At 35.4% G+C, this 20,754-nt stretch overlaps 2 protein-coding genes across 2 annotated transcripts; one reads left to right on the top strand and one right to left on the bottom strand.

The window, feature by feature from the left end:
* The first annotated feature begins 3,874 nt into the window (after positions 1–3,874).
* LOC120631663 (helix-loop-helix protein 1) lies at positions 3,875–11,991 on the top strand. Its single transcript, XM_039901328.1, has 3 exons — positions 3,875–3,915; positions 8,618–8,746; positions 11,694–11,991. Exons 2-3 carry the CDS (start codon positions 8,625–8,627, stop codon positions 11,989–11,991), a joined length of 420 nt encoding a protein of 139 aa, XP_039757262.1. The 5' UTR covers positions 3,875–3,915; positions 8,618–8,624.
* Positions 11,992–14,214: 2,223 nt separating this feature from the next.
* LOC120631690 (NPC intracellular cholesterol transporter 1 homolog 1b-like) lies at positions 14,215–17,886 on the bottom strand. The gene has a single exon (XM_039901364.1). It carries the CDS (start codon positions 17,872–17,874, stop codon positions 14,215–14,217), a length of 3,660 nt encoding a protein of 1,219 aa, XP_039757298.1. The 5' UTR covers positions 17,875–17,886.
* Between the last annotated feature and the right edge of the window lie 2,868 nt (positions 17,887–20,754).

Raw genomic sequence — 20,754 nt, 5'->3', positions numbered from 1 at the left:
CCGTACAGCTCTTTTCTGCAATATAAATATAGTTTCGATATCAGCTGCTTTACCCCATAACAAGATTCCATAGGACATAACACTATGAAAGTACGCAAAATAAACTAGCCTAGCTATTTCAACGTCAGTAATCTGTCTAATTTTTCTGACTGCGTAGGCAGCCGAGCTTAGTTTACCCGCTAGTGAATCTATATGGGCACCCCACTGTAGCTTATTATCCAAGGTCACGCCCAGAAAAACTGTGGAAGTCTCTATTTTTAGTGATTCACCATTTATCATTATATTTTTATCAATTTTCTTTACATTTGGTAAGATAAATTCGACACACTTTGTTTTTTTTGCATTTAAAAGTAAGTTGTTAACTGTAAACCAGTGCGACACATGCGACATAACACGGTTTACTTCGTCAGAGTTATCTTTACTCCTATCAGTCTTAAAAATTAGAGATGTATCATCTGCAAACAATACAATGTCGCATGTTCCACTGACATGGTACGGTAGATCATTTATATACACTAAAAATAGAAAAGGACCCAAAATCGAGCCTTGTGGGACACCCATTGAGGTATTTGAACCCTGAGACTTTGCATCATTTATGCAAACTCTTTGGGTTCTATTGCTGAGATAAGAGGCAACCAAATTTAGTGCAACGTTTTGGATACCATAGTGGCTTAGCTTAAGAAGCAAGGTTTTATGATCAACACAATCGAAAGCTTTAGATAGATCACAAAAAACACCCATGGCGTTCTGTGAACATTCCCAGGCTACGCCTGGCAACATTACAGGCTACACCTTTGGTGAAGCCATACTGCTCAGGGTGTAGTAAGTTATTTACATTGAAATGATATAAGAGTTGATTTAATATAATTTTTTCAAATATCTTACTAAGAGCTGGTAAGATTGAGATAGGTCTGTAATTGTTTATATCATTTTTATTACCAGATTTAAATAGAGGAATGAGTTTACTATGTTTCATTAGGTTCGGGAAAGTACCTAAATCAACACATTCATTGAAAATTATGGCTAAAAGAGGAGCAATGACGTCAATAATTTGAGATATTACCTTTACCGACATTCCCCATATATCACGTGTTTTCTTTAATTTTAACAACTTGAAGTTTTTACTGATATCCGATGCATCTATATGTTTGAAATGAAATAAAACTTTGCACTCATTAATGTTGCCTCTTAATAAATTCTGAGCTGCAGTAGGTGAGGAATTTAGTGAATCTGTTAACAAAATAGGAACATTCTGAAAAAAGTTTTCAAAAGTACTAGCAACTTCTGTATCAGTAGTTACCATATTATTATTAATAATTAATTCAAAATTTCCGTCTCGAGATTTAGTTTTCCCAGATTCATTATTAACAATTTTCCAGGTTGTTTGTATTTTGTTTTCAGATTTTACTATCCGATCTTTAATGTATAGCGACTTAGCTTGTCTACAAACATTTTTAAATGTTTTGGAGTAACTTTTTACATATTCAAGGAAGGTTGGAGTCTGATTGTATTGTTTTTCATCATATAGCTCATACAACTTATCCCTGCTTTTGTAAATGCCTATTGTCGCCCAATCACTAAACCTCATTTTTTTATTAGAATCTATGTATTTAAAAGTAAATACTTTATTAAATGCACTTTCTATTTCATTGAAAAGCGTACGATAAAGATTGTCGGGATGACAGTTTTCAAAAAAGAGAGCAGGAATTTTGGCTGATATTTCACCTTCAAATCGCGTCAGTTTACTCTGAGTTATCGGCCTGTACTTAACAATATGTTTATTTCTATTTGTACCAACAACAGTAATTTGTTGGCCACAATGATCTGACCTTAAATTGTTTAATATCGATTTACCTAAGATATCACAGTTAAAAAAAATATTATCTAAACAAGATGCTGAAGTTGCTGTGATTCTAGTAGGTTCATCGAAAGCATTATTCAAATTAAAGCATTTAAATAAGTTTAACAACCTAGTCGTAGTAGTATTATGTAATAAGATATCAACATTGAAATCCCCGCATACTATTACATTTTTAGTAGACATACACAATCGCTTAAGGACATCTTCCATTACATCCTCGAATTGGTTGAAATCACCTGAGGGGGGATGGTACACACACACTATTATAAAACGCTCCAGCTCCACACAAGACAGTTCAATTATGCGCTCCACAGAAAGACTAACGATATCTTTTCGCTCCTTACATGTTATATTATTGTGCATAGGATCTACTTACTTATTGAAAATTATAGAAATGAACAAAAGAGGAAAATCCCTCTGAGATTGTAAATTACTCTGGCTGAGTCTGATTTTCTATTGTGATACGATGTCCTAGAATGCTAAATAACCATCACGCTTCTCCTTTGTCAGATTCTTCACCCCTAAAGGTAGTGTCCAGATTCCAGTGCTATTGTAGCGTTGTTGATTACAGGTCTTGGATGTATCGCACTTAAATGTCCGAAAATTAGAAACGTCGCGTCGTGCATACATTTATTTACAGGAACTAAACAAATAAATCTACATCCGAATATACCTTGAAGACTCAGAAAATGTATCGATTTTAAATGTTCCCAAGTTTATACCCGGACATCAATTATCCGGGAACACCTGTGCTCCGGGATCGATAGGCGGGGCAGGCACGGGATTGGTGGGATCCAAGAGGCGGGGCCGAGACCAGATGCTGCGAAATGTAAGACTACACTAAATATTACAGGGCCTTAAATAAAAATGTGAAGAAAAAAATTACAAAGGACTAAGGAACTGTGCTTTGAAATCAACATCTCTGGTGTCGGAGCGAAACTAGTGCAGAGAGCCTGGTTTGAAAGATGTTGGGTGTTGTATTAGAATGTAGAAATTATAAACTACATCGGATAGATTAAAATGCCTGATCCCGGATGCAACAAATGTTCTTAATATCTCATTATGTTCCGTAAAGTAGGTATCTGCAAATCGCCTGCTATTATCCAATAAAAAAAAGTAAGAAAAGCAGATAATGTTTTTCGAAGCAATATTTTTTAAGTAGGTAATTCTAGGAAAAACATTTTATGTAAAAGTTTATATTTTGTCATACACTACTGGGTTGTCACAACTGTATTCTGATCTGCCGTCCGGCATGGTTTATTTATAGGTAGGTTCAAAATTATTACTGTCGGAATCAGTGAGCTTACAAATATAGTAAAATAATATATCATTGTAGTCACTAAGTAATATAATTTCATTGGCCGGAACTATGCTATAGAAGCATTTACTCAACCACCATACCACAAAGGATTTCTTTTCATTTCAATATTCAAATATCACTTATTAGAATTCCACCTTTTACTTACAATTTCTAGATAAGTAACGCCTAGTCTAAGGAGATCCCTAGGCATACTAGGGATTCACGCAATACGTTCATTAATAGTTATCACGCAAGAGTTGGTGAAACGTTTTTTTCTATATACATCAGTGATACACATCGGCTTAATCATTAGGTATTTGATTTAGACGATGCCTAGGTTTAGTGAAAACAAGCATTATTGAAGTAGTAGTAGCTATATTTAATTTTAAGTAGAAGAAAATAGGGATTTTTTTGTCAGGAAAAGCAGAATTTGGAGAAGTTACTAAGTTCGCTTTTTAAAAAGCATATTTTAAAAGTAAATTACCAAAGCACACAACAAATATTTAGAGTTTGTTAATTCGAGATTTTATCATAGTTTAGCGGACCCCTAAACTGAAAGCTTGCTAGGCGCCGCCCTCTCAGAGGGTAGGACCATCCCCTCGGAGGACATAAAAACAGAGGGATGCTTACATCTGGACCAGTGTGTTGACGTCACCGTAACTGACTGACTCAAATAATTGTGCAGTTGTGCCGCGTTTGATAATTACATGCCTGGAAAATCCACGTGTACCTAATTGCTTAGCTTTCAAACAAAGTAAGTACCTTCCACCTAATCTTATATTCATAACCATCTTCATTTTTAGTACCTAATTAGGGCGATTTTGTTTCTGGTCACCGATCTGAAAGGTTTGTTTGCTTTTGTAATTATAGGCCAATGAGGCTTAACACCTACGCCTCAGGTTTATGGACACTGGGCAGCACGTTGCAGGAAGTGTTCCTTATATGCCTAATATAAATATTTAATTTATAAATTCCAATTATACCTAATGACTTATTTTCAACCAACTGTCTCTGCAAGTCTTCACGCATCTTAGAAAACGGTTAAACCTTAAAACTATGGACTCCACATACAATTCAAATTAGCTTTTTGACAAATTAACTTTAAACCATAAATCAAATTAGATCAGTTTTACCATAAACAATTTATATCAATGAATCTAAATTTAAACCATATGAATACGAATTTCTTACACAATTGCTGCTGATTGGTGAAGCTATGCGCTCGGTTGCGTTATGATTTATTTATTTTGTGGAAACAGACATTAGTTTTTAGTAGTACTAGAACTTTTTGTGATTTTAGTAGTTTTTTACGCAGTTTTCAGTACTACTAGTAGGAAAGTTTTTTGTGACAGTGCTTGTATGGGGTAACTACTACGGCCGTTGATGAATTTTACGCAATCATGAGAAGAAGATCTGCATCAATGATAAGCAGGATTTGCGGAGGCTCCAACAGTATTTTGAAAGTATTAAGCAGAAAAAAGGGAAAATCCCTTTAAGGAGCACTGGGTACTACTGGGGATACACTAGTATGCCAAGTGCTCAAGAGGGTACTTACCTTAATTAGTGATATGTTTGGCAAATTTTTATTTTTAAAATAGTTAGTACTAACTATTTTATGAAAAGAACTATGGAAGCTATGGCTGAATGAAGCTATGGAATTTTATCCGAACTAAACGTTATTATTATTAATATACTTAAATAATACTTCATACCATAATGATAAATAAATAAATAAATAAATATAAATATACTACGACAATACACACACCGCCATCTAGTCCCAAAGTAAGCGTAGCTTGTGTTATTGGTACTAAGAAAACTGATGAATATTTTTATGAATAGTACACATAAATACTTATAATATACATATAAACACCCAGACACTTAAAAACATTCATGTTCATCGCACAAACATTTTCCAGTTGTGGGAATCGAACCCACGGCCTTGGACTCAGAGAGCAGGGTCGCTCCCCACTGCGCCAATCAGCCGCCAATGAACAGTAAAGTTCGTCAATACAAATTCGTCGTAATAGTACTAATAGAAGAACTTTTAGTAATAGATAGAGTTTTTCTGATAGATACCGTCCGGAAAGCACTATAACCGCCATGCTTATTTCTACCGCCAAGCGTGCTGTGCTTGTTCTGAAGTGTTACCGATGTAATGCAGGCACATGAGGCTTGTCTTACTTAATTACACCTCAGGTTGGCAAACAGGGTGGCACTTCGTGTTCCCCGATGCTGTTGTGGTTTTTAGTTTAGGTTGTTCCTTTAGAGGGGGGAGTCTCACATAACCTTCATACTGCCCGAGAGTCGGAGGTAGCAATAAAGATTTTCCAAAGACGTCAAAAAAAAAAAAGGCTGGCTCTTCGTAGGACGTTTGCCTTGCGTGCCCTGCGAAGTGTTGCTCTGTTTATAGGCGATGGCTTTCCATTTACCATCAGGAGGGTACCTGCTTGATCCGTCAATTATTACTGTAAACAACTATATACTTCAAATAATAATAATAATCATTTATTTTTCTAAAAAAACAATATAAACAGGTAACCAAAGCTTAACTATAAAATAAGCTAGAGGCCCTGATAACTAAACTGAGTATAAACTCGTATGAAAGTTATCAGTGCTCTCCCCAAATCCTTTTTTTTTTCACACGGGAGGGGAAATCCTCATGGACACCCGCAGCGCTAGGTAGTGCCGGACTTTAACCGGCTAAAACCCCCCCTGTCACCTCGTTGACCGTGTACCCGCCTTTCGGCCTAAAACACGACAACGATTTTGAAAAATTTTCATGGACTTGTTTTCTTCTCTTTTCTTCTTTCTCCTTTTCCTCTCTTACTACTTTGCGACAGTTACCCAGTTTTTTTCCGCCTTCAACATTTTATGCACAAAACTTTCAGCGTTAAATTCTCCGATTTCCTCACTAATTTCTCGTCTTTCGTTGTCCCAATTGACGCAATTGAAAATTGTGTGCATTTCATCATCCGTTTCGTTGCAGTACATGCATATCCCTGATTCTATTTTCCCAATGCCTGCAAGGTAGTCCATAAACACGCCATCGCCCGTAAGGCACTGCGTCAGTCGGTAAGATAATCGGCCATGCTTTCTACTCGTCCAACGTACTCTCCCGAAATACTGTAAATACTGTAAGTAAGAATACTGTTAATCTCATTTGCTTAAGTTGTTATGTAGTAACATATACCTGTACAGTAAAATGGTAATATTTTCTTCCGGAATTAGTGTAGTCCCCGTGTCTTGGATAGCACTTTAAGACTTCGGTTTCTGTTACTATTCATAATAAGATAGTAATCGCTATATCGCGCACCACTCGAATTAGGCCAATTTGGTGCTTCTATGCTTTAAAAAACTTACCATCGTCTCTCACAGCTCCAGTCTCTAATACGAGAAATGAGACTGTATCTATCAGCGGTACTATATACTAAAGATAGAGACAGCTACTGAAAAATTAAATAGAAGCCTACCTTCTTACTTAACATTTCTTTCTCAAAGACCGGACTTTAACCCGAAGTCAAGGGTCCACAGAATTCGCAATCGATTCGATACGGTGAGCGAACATGATTCGATTACCCAAGGGTAACCGGGGGCGATATAAAAAGAATAAATACGGATTTATTATCCCCTAAAGAGCTCGCTTAGTGCGAGGTGTGAACGCGTGATGTATTATTTACACACGGAACGGGTGGAAAGTACCCTGCGGCCTGCAAATTTGATTTGATAGGAATCAAAACAAACTTGTGGTGAAAGAGTTCCTTTTGAGTGGGAATATTTTCCTTATTCTGAGATGAATATGTATTTACCTAAGTTAGGTAACCAAGTACAAATTTTACTCGATTGTCTTATACCTATTATCGACTCGGTGATATACCTAATTAGGTTACCGAGGTGGTACACTTATCTAAACTAGACTAAATATTAAATTTATCCTTAAAATAAAAAAAATTAAGAGCATCTTAAAACGTAAGCGCATTTCAATTTAAAATGCTTATATAAATTTTCGGAACCGACAGGATAAAAGGCATATTTTTTTTATTCCACTACGTTAGCCCTTGACTGCAATCTTGCCTTGTGGTAGGTAAGTGATGATGCAGTCTAAGATGGTAGCGGGCTAAGCACCTACACCTAGTCGGTTTCTACGCGACATCGCACCGGAACACTAAATAGCTTAGCGGCACGTCTTTTACGGTAGGGTGGTAACTAGCCATGGCCAAAGCCTCCCACCTGACCAAACTAATTTTCAGCAATGGCGGTAGGAAAGCCGTAGCTTAGTCGGTTAAAGCGCTCAGGCCGCGATTAAATTTATAAATTTGATAATTCCTCCAAGTGTTGATATAAACACTTTTAAAAATTATAAAATTAGTCATTGGCATCTTAACTCTAAATGTTTATCACACGCGGACTTTTTTATCATCTTAGTTCGTCAGACTTTTTAATCCATGTGATCTAATATAATATCTCTAAGCATTTTACAAGATTTAATATATTTTATATGTGTATATAAAATATAGACATAATTATCTGCTCAAATGATACTCAGTTTTTAGCGTGGACGACGTTTTTGGGCCCTTGTGTTTGAGGCTCTGGTATTTCGGATACGAAACATTGTCCCAAAAATTATTCGCGCGTCTGGGGACCCAAGAGCCTGATATTTAACCCAACGGTTATCATAAAAATGCAATACCAGCAGCTTTTTGCCTACCCCGCTTTCTTGTGGACATTTGGATGCATATATTTTTTTTAAATGTTTTTCCGAGTACAATTCTTATTTGTAAATATTTAAATTTAATTTTGAAATTTGCGGCCGATTGGCGTAGTTAGCAGTGACCCTGCTTTATGAGTCCAAGGCCGTGGGTTCGATACCCACAACTGGAAAAAATTTGTATGATGAACATGAATGATTTTTAATGTCTGGGTATTTATTTGTATTTTATATTATTCATTTATATAAATAAAGAATAAATAAATTTAATTCATTAAAGTATTAACAAATCAAAAATTCTTTATTCATGTATGCCTATCACAGGCACTATAAAGCGTTCATACGTTTATTATGATATACGTATATGTTTACATAATTCTAGAGGGATGGTGATAACTTCGTTCGCGAACTTAAACCGAAAGCTACGAGGGTTCCAAACATGCCCTGGTCTAAGAAAAGCCCACAAAAAACTTAACCCGATAATTTTTTCACCATCTCACAGTCAATTAATATTAAACTATAAAGTTAGAGTAATTCACAATTTCACACTCGAGCTTTTTTATCCTTTAAGTAATCCTTAATTATAATAGGATTCTTCTGTAAGCTGACGTTACATATTCATCAGTCATTTTAGTACCCATAACACAAGCTACGCTTACTTTGGGGCTAGATGGCGATGTGTGTATGTGACGTAGTATATTTATTTAATATTATTTTTTAATTTATGATGTGTTGTGTAACGCAGATTCATTATGAAGAGCTGGTTGGAGACCGCCAGTAGCATGGAGGATGGCTCGCTTTCCTGCATGCTCGCAGAGCCGAGAGAAGCTTTACTACCAATAACTGACAGAGAAAATTTGGCACCTAGGAAAAGGTAGGTTATGTTTAATTTATTAACTAGATAATCCTATTAAACCTATTTTTTAGTTCAAATTGTTTTTATTTCTGGAAGAAATTGCTATGAAGCGATAAGGCCGCCAAATTGTATACGCTGTTTTGTTTTGCTTTTCTATTTTTATTTTTTATGTAATATTTGTGGTGTACTTTTATGGTATTCATTCGTTCACAATTCGGTGAACTTTGTACAATGTTTCGAACCCAATCTATCCGTTTTTATGAGTAATCTCAAAAGGCAATTACCCAGCGAAAGATTTTGTCGATGGCTGTTCGTTGGAGTTTCCCTAATATTTTTTTTACTACTCCTTTATTGAGGCACATCTTCTTCTTCTTACTTTCAAAGCGATTTAGACTGCAGCCTCTCTTACGGGAGGACTGAGTTTGATCCCCGTAACGGTTTCGGAGTTTTGCGTTTTTTAAACATCACTATCACCATATCGTGCTTTAATGGCGAAGGAAACCATTAGTAAGAAATCTGCATAGGAATTCTTTATAAAGTTCCTAAAGGCTTGTAAAGTCTACCAATCCGCTCTCGGCTCGCTTGTTCGAGCCAATCCTTTTCTCATTCTGTAGCGTAGATATCATCTTAAGTGAAAAACCAAAAAACCAATGTCGGTTTTTTTTTTATATTGGGTGTCAACTGTAAAAGGTATTTCCATAACAAACAAGAGAAAATAAGGCAACACGGACCTAATATTTACTTACCTATCTACAAAGTCGGCTTGATCTCCATTGTTGGGGTCATTGAACTGAGTAAAACAGGCGAAAATCAGTAATAAAAAATCTGGTTAACTTTATGCTTTAAGTAAGTTTTTATTGCCTTTTAAGCATAGCTGTTCATTTGGGATCGTAATAAAAAAAACAAAAAAATATTTCCTTTCCGTTGATAGAAGTTAATGTTCTTAAATGCTACGTAGTAAGTAGAACGATGACAGAGCTAGCACAGTCTTTGAGGTTTTTTTTATTTATGTTTCATTTATTAGCAAGAAGCTAATAAATAAGGAAACAAAGGAAACAAACAGTACGGCATTACTTATACACATAAGTAATTCCGTATTTTTATATCACATAAACCAATGAGGTTTCCACAACTTAGTTATACATAAACGATAACATGAACCAAAATTGCTTAGGAATTAAGTACCAAGCGAAAATTATACAACAAAATTAAATTAAAACAAAAAAAAACAAAAAATTTAAAGCTTAGCTTTATCCTTGTTTTGAGATAATTATTTTCCTAAAAGTGCCAATTTTGACGTGAAAAATGTCCGTCGCACAATATTTGCTGTTGAAAGCATTGTACGCACGAGATAAAAAGTTATTTGCAATCAGCAATTTCGAAAAGAATTCACCCCCGGATAAAAATTATCCTCCTTCTTTCGTTCATATTACGTCAATGGTTGTTGTCGTAAAATTATGATAGTAAAATCATACTTATGAGTCATCTTTAAAAATTTTACATTGAAATTTATGGAATAAAGATCCAAATGCAAAAATCTTCGGTAGACCGGTTGAAAAAGAACTGTCTGAATTGGCAAAACTGTCCTGAGGCTGCGCAAACAAATATATGATATAAATTCGAATTTCGCCTCATCACCATGTTTACCTATATGTTCATATGTGTAAAAAGCGGGGATAGCTTAGTGTTTAGGACTTGGGCTTGCGGGGGCCCTAGTTCGAATCCCAGCGCGCCTCTAATTTTTCTAAAGTAATGTGCGACAGTGACAGAAATTCAAATTTCACTTGCTTCAATGGTGAAAGAAAACATTTTGAGAAAACCTGTATGCCTGAGAGTTCTCCATAATGATCTCAAAGGCGTGTGGAGTCCACTGATCCGCACTGGGCTAGCGTGGTGGCCTATGGCCTAAAGTCTTCTCATTGTGGGAGGAGATCCGTGGCCTGTAGTGGGCCAGTAATGGGTTGATGTGATGATGATGATGATGAATGATGATGTGTATAAAAATGAATTTTATTTGATAACGTTAACAAAGCTACATAGATAGCAATCAAATAAAAATATGTCACGTGCTCTTGAAATGATAAGATACAATAGGGCTATCATTTTCATATGTGATTGAATGAATACACTATACCTTGCCGCGGGTTCGTACTCTTATTCTGTATATCTATATGTACGTAGTTTTAAAAAAATACAATAGAAACCAAACCCAAACCGCATAGAGCAACCAAATTCAATAATTTTGATTGATTCTCAAAAAAGACGACCGGTTAATCTTTTATAGTTCGTCCGTTCCCATTGTTTGTAGTAAGCCCATAGGGTATTTTAAAACATGAATTAATAAAAACATAATATAAGCAATTTCAAATATTTTGCATTAAATATAATAATTAAATTATGGAAAGTTAAAATTAATTTGTATCCAGTGAACCAATTTATTGGTTTATTAAAAACTTTCTATTTAATAATTTTCTAATAGAATATTAGACGGCCGACTGGCGCAGTGGACAGCGACCCTGGTTTCCGAGTCAAATGCCGTGGGTTCGATTCCCACAACTGGAAAATGTTGGTGTGATGAACTTGAATATTTTCAGTGTCTGGGTGTTTATCTGTATATTATAAGTATTTATGTATCTATTATTCATAAAAGTATTGACTCTACCAGGTGGTGGTAGGAAAGCAGGTTTATCGCAATCAAGCAACAATGCAAGACTCGGTCTTGTTTAAAGGATCATTTTATCAGCTACCTTCAAACACCTGTTCGAACGTAGCCGATAAGAAAGATGCTTGTAAATATTAGTAGCTTGTGATTAGTTAATAAATTATTTGCTTTGTAAATTTATTTAGTTATTGGACTAAAATTTAATCTATCGATGTTAGGTTCTGTCGAATCATCTATTATTTCAATATTTTCCCTTCCGATTGTTTTTATATAATATTTAACGTGTCATTTTTACTTATATAGAGATAGAATACTGGAACCCTGCGCTCTATCCGAAGAAGCCTACTTATCAAGCGGTGCAGGATCACCATGCGCTGGTCTCTCCAGAGAAGAACGCCGACGTCGCCGACGAGCCACGCTAAAGTATCGCACAGCTCATGCCACCAGAGAAAGAATACGAGTCGAAGCTTTCAACGCCGCCTTTGGATCCCTGAGAAGACTGCTACCAACACTCCCTCCAGATAAAAAGCTGTCAAAAATCGAGATTCTCCGTTTAGCTATATGCTATATAGCCTACCTGAATCATGTTTTAGACGCATGAAAATATCTTATTAGAAGACTTGGATGATCAAGTTAATTCTAAGTTAGTCGTTCAGCCTGTCCCACCGGAGACTAGTAGCAAAGAGCTAATTAAGCTATACTTAAGTAGGTAAAAAATCGACAAGTAACAAGAACGAGTGTGTTGTTTAGACTTCTGTCCTCTGACATTATCAAATACAAGGATAGGTATTGGATATATTTTCAGCAGTGCCTAGTAGGTATAGCTTCTTGTGGTAGAGCTCGTCCGCGCAATTACTATGGCATTTTTTTTTTTTGCTGCCACGATGCACCACACGTGTAACCGTAACCGTTGTAACAAAACTACACCTCAACGAGTCTGCCGAGGTTTTGCTCTGTTTATAGGCGATGGATTTCCACTCACTATCAGGTGAGCCGCCTTCTTGGTTCTTCAATTATTATCGTACTACAAGTTAGTGATAATAACCGGGAACCCCTTAACGTGCTCTAACGCTGCACAAAAGGGTTGGCACTGGCAATTTCCTAACTGGGGGCTTGAACCGGGCATTCTTTACAGAAAACCTAATACTTAACAAGTTTTGACCCGACCCAGGAACTGATGTGAGCCGTAGTTAAACATGCTAACCATAAGACCAACGAAAGCAGGCAATGTAAACATATTTTTAACGGCTGATTGGCGCAGTGGTCAGCTACCCTGCTTTCTGAGTCCAAAGCCGTGGTTCGATTCCCACAACTGGACAATATTTGTGTGATGAACATGAATGTTTTCCAGTTTCTGGGTGTTTATCTATATATTATAAGTAAATATGTATATTATTCATAAAAATTATTCATCAGTTATCTTAGTACCCATAACACAAGCTACGCTTGCTTTGGGACTAGATGGCGATGTGTGTATTGTCGTAGTAGGTATATTTATTTATATATTATTCTATATTAAATCGAGAAAATAGAAGTTAATATATAGGATATTATATCTTATTATATAAATAAGCCTAATATCTGGCTTTAAATACTTGAACTTTAAATGTATGAAAAATTTGTAAACTGGTGTAAAGTATTTATGTAATCTTTAGTAGTTATGAATTATCTTCACCCTTTTTATGTTTCATTCATGTACAGATTCATTTAATTTTGCTGTCGTACCTCCTTATTTAACGCTTCAAAGCCGCGACGGTGAAATCTAGACCCTCTAGAAAGCATATATTTCATAAAAATTAAAAAAAAGAAAGAATCACATGCACTATTGAAGATTTAAAGTGAATAATCATATTCAACACATTGCTTTCAAAAATGAAGTACTTAGAGGTAGGTATGTTTAAAATGTTTTTTATATAATTTATAATATTTTTATTAAGGTCTTGACTTGGCCATATATTTTTTCAAGTATAAATATGCAACCATCTGAAACATGCTACTTCACATTCCCTCTATTTAGTACGATACGAATCTATACAATAAACATTACAAAAGTATTGTTTGTGGTACATTGTGTTGTTTATTATTTAGATTAGTTCAAGATCTTCGTGTAAAATAAGTTAACCTCAGCCATTTGTCTTCCTTTAGTTTTTGTAGAAAGTTGTTATTTGATTAGGTAAGAATCTAAATATGATACCTAGATTATAAAAGATAAATAAAATATTACAACTAGGTTGTGTATCTATTATATTTTATCACATAATACCGTTTAAATGTATTTACATAGAATTTATTTTTACTTATGAGTTACCCTACTACATTTTTTTACATGTTTTACTATCCTACATTTAACAGAAACATACATGTTGGCACCTAAAATAGTTCTAAGATAAAAAATAAAGAGATCCTATTATAAGTATTGTAACAATTAATACATCGTCATCATAAAGTATCATGTGACTCTAAGTTTTAATTTCTAATTTTGACGGAGCGTCAATATTATAAACTTGAATGCAATAGGAGTTACCCGCAGCGTTTATTTGGATTGTCGTTAAAATAAAATAAAAAAGAGTTGTTAAGAAATAGCGCATTGGGAAGGAACATTTTTTATGACACTCAATACCCTTCTCAATCTATCTTTCTTATTCCTAATCCCTTTGAATCAGCCATCCTAAAAAGTACCTTCAAAAAAATAGGAAAGATACAAGATAAGACGGAAGATAGATTTCAAACACTTGCTATCAATTTGTATTTTTTTAAATAAGTGTTAAAAATTAGTTAATAATTTATTTAGATTTTCTAAAATATACCTACTTACAACTTTTGTTTATCTGTATTTTAAATCATTCATGTAACTCAACAATACTGGGAAAAAAATCATACTATGTATAAAACCTAAAATTACCAAACTGAAGAGCATTCTGAAGAAAAATACTTCAATAATTTGTGTATAGGAAAAGTATAGTACAATAATGGGTATATTAGTAAGAGTGATACCCGTGATAATTGTATTTCCAACATTTCTAATAGCATCACGGACTTTTTCACTCGGTGGACGAGAGCTAGTGGCATAGGCGTAGGCCATATGACTGCAGAATTCTACCGATATACCTATAGCGACAATCAAGTTGATGCACGACACGGGATTCAGTGGTATACTCCACAAATACATCACGCCCATCATTTCAACTAGTATCATTATAACAGTGATGACTAGCGCAACAGATATTAAAATATTAAGCCCTGTTACAACCAAATTTATAAAAAGAACACCCAGCAGGCAATAGCCAAGAGATTCGAAGGTATCACCCCACATAGTTAAATACTGTTCAAAAAATACATAGAATACAGAATACGGGAACACTTCTACATCGAGGTCTGTATGCTTCTGTATAGCTGCTGTTATGTCCGCACTAATGTCGTAAGCATGCGACAGAGCCGTAATATAGTCTTGCGAATTTGCCAAGGTAGTATGATATGTCATAAAATTTGAATCATACACATTAGCTTTCCCTTGGGAGTTCAGTAAAAAGTTAACACTGCTGAAATAACTAGCGAGACCGCCTCTGTTACATATGTTAGTGGGTGTATCCTGCAGGAAAAACGGTACATATGTCTCGAAAGCGGACCCAGCTGGTCTTAATCCATTGGCCAATTCTGATCTTTCAATAGAACAAAAATTACACTCTGGGGAATTATCCATACTAGCACAAAAACCACCATCTGTAGAGTTATATTTGCAACAAGCGTTTGGTAAACTTGCCCAATCAAAGAAGTCATCTAGCCACGAATTTGAAGGTCTAGCTATATATGTTACATTGCTGTATCTAGATGCTAAGAACAATTGTGTTACAAGCGAATCATCATTACACAGCCGACTACCGCATATAACGTTTTGATGATCAGGGTTTGTAAAGTTTAAACCAGATTTGAGTACAAAGTAAACTGGAGGACCAAGTCGCATTATTTGATTTACAGCAAGCAAATATTTATAAACATACGAGTCGGGTGGCAGTGCCATTTCTTGATCTAAGCCTACTTCAATTTGTGGGATCATAATAACACTGCCTGATACCAGAAACATAAAAATAATAGCAACCGTTATTTTAACTCGCCAATCTAAAATGAACGTAGAGTAGGGTGCCATGAGCCTTTTAGTTATACTTTGGTAAGCTTTGCCATCTTGAAGAGGCTCTTCGTCATTTAATATTTTTTTCTGGATACAACATAATATGTCAAATCTGTTTCTTTGAACCCTCTTATAGTCGATAGATAAAATAGCGACTACGGCCGTTATTTGAAAAATAAACAGAAATACTAATGCAAATGAAGCAAAGATAGCAAATGATTTCACAGCTGGTAATTGGGTTAAACATCCTATTCCAAAGCAAGTTATTTGAGTAATCGAGGAAACAAACATTGAAGGCCCTATGTTGTTCATCATTTTACCAAATATAAAACGTTTCCGTTTCTCAAAAGAAAAGTTATCCTTATAATCATCGTACTTATCTAAATTGCTTTCGACCTCGGTCAATTCATTAATCATTAAGAAAACATTATCTATACCGACAGACAGAATGAAAAATGGTATGACATTAATAGCTAGTAACGTTACAGTAACATTCATATAGCCCAATACACCCATAGCACAAAATATAGATATAAGTACAACTATTATACAACTTATAGCTACAGTCACTTTACTGTCAATCAGACAAGTCTTAAACCGCCTTATGTTGCCCAATGCGAAGATCACATATTTAAACATTAGCAAATAACTTATAACTATGGGTACTGCTTCTGCTTCTGAAACACGCTGAATTTCGTCTTCTATCGATCGCTCACTTCCAAACGCAACGTCAACAAAATCGGATTTAATATTTTGTTCATAATCATGCATTAAATTTATAAACTTTTTCTCCCACTCCAGCACTGGTACCAAGTCTTCAGCTCGTAAGAAATTTGCAATAGGAAAATTAATCAATAATGTATGCGCTTGTAGTATATTGTCACCTTCAAATCCCCCAACAGATATTTCTGGATCAGAACCTCCTCCCCAAGCAGCTAGACAGTCCAGAGCGAAATGATTATTAAGACAGCCTTGTATACTACTAAGATATGTGTCGTTGTTTATAATTCTATCAGGTAGATAAGTCGAAACTGACATGTGTACACACTGCTCTAGTTTTGCTTTCTCGCCTGGAAAACGGAGTGGTGCATAGCATATATCTTCTAAAGTAACCGAACCATCTTCTCTTCCAATATTAATGATTGCATTTTCAAGGGCCACTAATTCATGGATTGCTTCTATTCTGTACGCAGGTCCATATGTCACATTGTTTACGACAAATGAGTCTAATCCTTTGAAGGTCAAAAATATCTGTGCCGCTCGATAAAATGGTCCAAACCTTGAGTTAAAAAAATTTAACTCCTGTCGACTCCGAGATTCTGGCCCTGACCAGAGTTCTAATGGGTTTGCTGTTAAATTTAGTCGTGCAACACCAAATAACATAGCGAACGCTATCCAAGTCATTATCATTATAACTAAAACCGCGTTACTAGCTGAAAAAACGCCTATGACTGAAAACAATTTTTGAAATATTCTAGTAACTACGTTTATGTTATTCTGTTCATGGTTTTCGTCCCTTTTATCAGATATTTTCAGTCTTCTGTACTCTAAAAACGTGAGGATTGTAAACGTGATAACGCTGATTCCAAAGAAAATTATTCCTACTGAGAAGCCAATACAATTAAAAGAGAGCACGGTACATATATTAGGACCCTGTGGTCTTTCACTTGTTGGACAGTTAGCGTGGCAATCTACACAACTACAAGGTAAATCGCCTTCCATTGTTTCATTACACAGTGGGGCACGTACGCTCATCGAATCTTCTGGAGTGGGCCATTTAAAGAAATTTACCTGAACGGGTATTAAGGGGTTACTTCTGGCGTCTCCAGTAGCGTTAAACCATGCTTCTGGTGTACATTCAGGTGCATTACCACACATAAGATTTATAGCAGGCATTCCAGTCTGTGGGACAATGATTCCAGCACAGGAAGCATGAGCATTAACCATGAAGTCAGCATGAACATTGTAATTTATTTCATTCACATACTGTATTCCATCTGGAGTATACTCCACATCGACTGAAACAAAATTTGATTGATTTGGTGAACAATTCATTTCGCAGATCTGTCTGGCAAAGTTTCTAACGCATATTGGACATCGCCCAAGTACACCATCTGCCATTATTAAGTTTTGGTTTATATTTTTAATTTGCGCAGCATCACAGCATGCGATGATATCTTTAGTATTTTTCTCGATCCCTTCCTCATTGTATAAAAGCTCAGGACACCTTGATTTTATATTATTTAATACTTCAACTTCCTCTTCGGGTGTTAATGAATCTTCAAAAATGGGTTTCGCTTCTCCGTCAAATGGGCAAGGTTTTGCGAATGCTCCAACTATCGCACATTCCCCGCGCATAACGCATCTTGCCGTTACACTATGCCACAAACACAGAAAAGTACAAAGTTTAACCGTGAACTTCATTCTAACTTGTAATCAATAAGTCCAACACGAAATTAAATACTCATATTACGGCACTCGAGAGCCTTTTTCGGCTAACGGTCCCACTTAAATGAGCGATTAAAAATTCTCAATAAGTATAGATAGCTAGAATTGTCAGGCCAAAATTTGATAACATATCATAAATAAATGCAGGTGTTAGATAAAATATATTAGGATTACAAAGTGGTATCTACATATTGTATATTATTAACATCTTGTGAATAAAAAGTGTTTAAATCACATGTTAATAATGTTAATATGTGGAAGGTATGCCTTACCTAAAGTATATTGATTACTAAACGCGAATGATATTATTTGTTTTCCCAGTTGTTTTTTTTTATTTTTTTATTTTCTCCATCGCTAAGGATCACAATCATCTTATGTTCACCAAATTTTAATGGCTAACCTGATGTCTGTATATCTGAGATTCTCTATCTTAAAAATTAGTTCATCACGTGGTCCTGAATCTTCGATTTCCGAATCATACTAAAAAATCTTAGGTATTGAACATTTTCTTCAGGACTTGGCGTTGTCTACGAAGAACACTTTAAACCTGTGACCTATGCCATATAAGTTAAAGCCCGCCAAACCGCATGGCAGCAGCGTGGAGGAAAAGATCTCTTAATCCTTTTCTTCCAAGTAAAAAAATGCTGGCAGACCTATTGCAGAAGTGGGATATTAAACTGAGAATGATGATGACTATATAAATTTACGAGCATATTTATCATCATAATCATATTAACCGCACTACGACGTCCACTGCTGGACATAGGTCTTTTGGAGGAATTTCCACTCGCTACGGTATTTGCTACTTGTGCGTGCGGGGTCACCACTCTATCACCTCGGGGCCCTAACGTCCATCAGTATACATTGTGAAAACGAACCTACACACGAGATTCATAGCAAGGATTTTAATTAACCTCCTTTCTTTTTCAAAGTCGGTTCGTAGGAAAGAAAACAGTAGCGATTTTAGGAACACAGGTGCACCGCAAGCGACCGTCCGCTTCCCCTGGGGACTTAAACTTCCCCTGTCCTTACCCGACATTCTGTAAAACTACATTATTTATAAGGTCAATAATGTTAGCGCCATATTCTTACTAACATTACAATGCCAAAGTGTGTCTGTTTGTTTGTTAGCCCTACAATCGATTACGCAGCAACGGGTTACTGTGATTCTTTCTAAAGATAGTTTATAACTCGAAATCTGACATAAGCTTCTTTTTATCCCGAATAACTGCGTGATTCTTATGGGATAGACGCGTATGGAGATAGTTAACAGAAATAAATATGTATAAATGTTAATAATAAAAAAGATTGGTAAATTGCATTGTGTTATGCAATATCGAATTAAGCGACGAAATTTAAATTAAAAATCAAAAAATAAATGCAGTGCGTTTCTAGGCACGTTAAACTAGGAATTTAGCCAATAATGTGCTCAAAAGTCACTCCACCATATAGAGTACTTTTTGACCTTTCAGCACAATATTGGCTAAATAGTAATATAATAGTTAAACGCACATAAAATGGAACTGTATTCATATTAATTTTTTTTGAAGATCTTCTTTTGGTGCGTTAGGGAAAAATCATGAGAGAAAATTTTTACCATGCGCGCACATACCATCACAAAAAACCGACACCCTGAAGTTCTATAATGAAGACCTATAGTCGACATTTTAGTCTATCAAAAAAAGGTTTGACAGTGTAGACTTTCAATTATCAAAGTCTGTGGACTCATTCCGGTGATTTATTTGATTCAATTGTATTAAAATCTCAAATTTTAATGATGAGTGAAACTTGTTTGTGCGAGAATGGATTGGATTGGATTGGATTGGAATGTTGTGAGAGAATCGGATTGGATGATGCGTTATACTAAAACTTTCAAAGTATTAAACACCTTTTTTCTGTTGTTGTTTTTTCTACAAACGTAGAATAAGGCGAAAGATAACTTTTTTAACATTTTTATCTTGTTAAGCCAAAGATAAAAATATTTAAAAAAAAAACTTCTAAAAAAAAACGTGTGAGAACTTATGTACAGGACATAAGTACACACACGTTTTTTTTTTCTATTTTGTCGCTTTAAAAATATAAACCATAGACACAATGTCTACTGCAGTTTAATATAGGTACTAATCATTGACTTACGCAAAAAATGCTTAATTCCTCAATATAACAATTTCGTCAGACAAAAAGCAATGCGTTGACAAGACACGTGTTTAAGAGATCGATGGCGCAGAATTGTTGCCAAGGGAAATCTATTTGGACGGCTCGACAGGCCCGCCTGGTAATTGAAATCGTTAGCACATTCCCACAGACCGGCGATAATTACAATTACATTGTAATCGAGTGTTGCGAGGGTGGCATGATTAGATTTGGTGCTTAGAATGGATCGGTGATAGTTTTATAGCCGTATTTAAAAGGAACATGCATAATAAAAATAAACGCAATTTTTTAAAGCCACTTTAAAAAATTGATTGCTTAGAAAAAAAATAAGTGAGCCGCGGTAAATATTTACTTATTTGAATAAGACTAAGTTAGGTAGGTAGGTACCTAGTTAGTAGAAGCGCTTTCACGTAATGACGCAAAATATTGACGAAATCTTTCACTTAGATATCTTAGTTAAATTATGTAAACCGAGTGCGTTAAATTCTCGAAAATAGCAACCGAACTCCGTTTCAGCTGGATTTGAAAACATCTAATGATAATTTTTATTACCTGCGGGACATTAAAGTTATATCCCCCGATTAGGGTCTTTTCGCCTTTTCGCGTCCGACGCCCAATTCGCGTCCAAACGACGGT

This window comes from Pararge aegeria, chromosome 18 (genome assembly GCF_905163445.1).
Source record: "Pararge aegeria chromosome 18, ilParAegt1.1, whole genome shotgun sequence".
Lineage (NCBI taxonomy): Eukaryota > Metazoa > Arthropoda > Insecta > Lepidoptera > Nymphalidae > Pararge > Pararge aegeria.
Note: the sequence above shows the minus strand (reverse complement) of the source record. Positions and strands in the feature narration are given on the sequence as shown.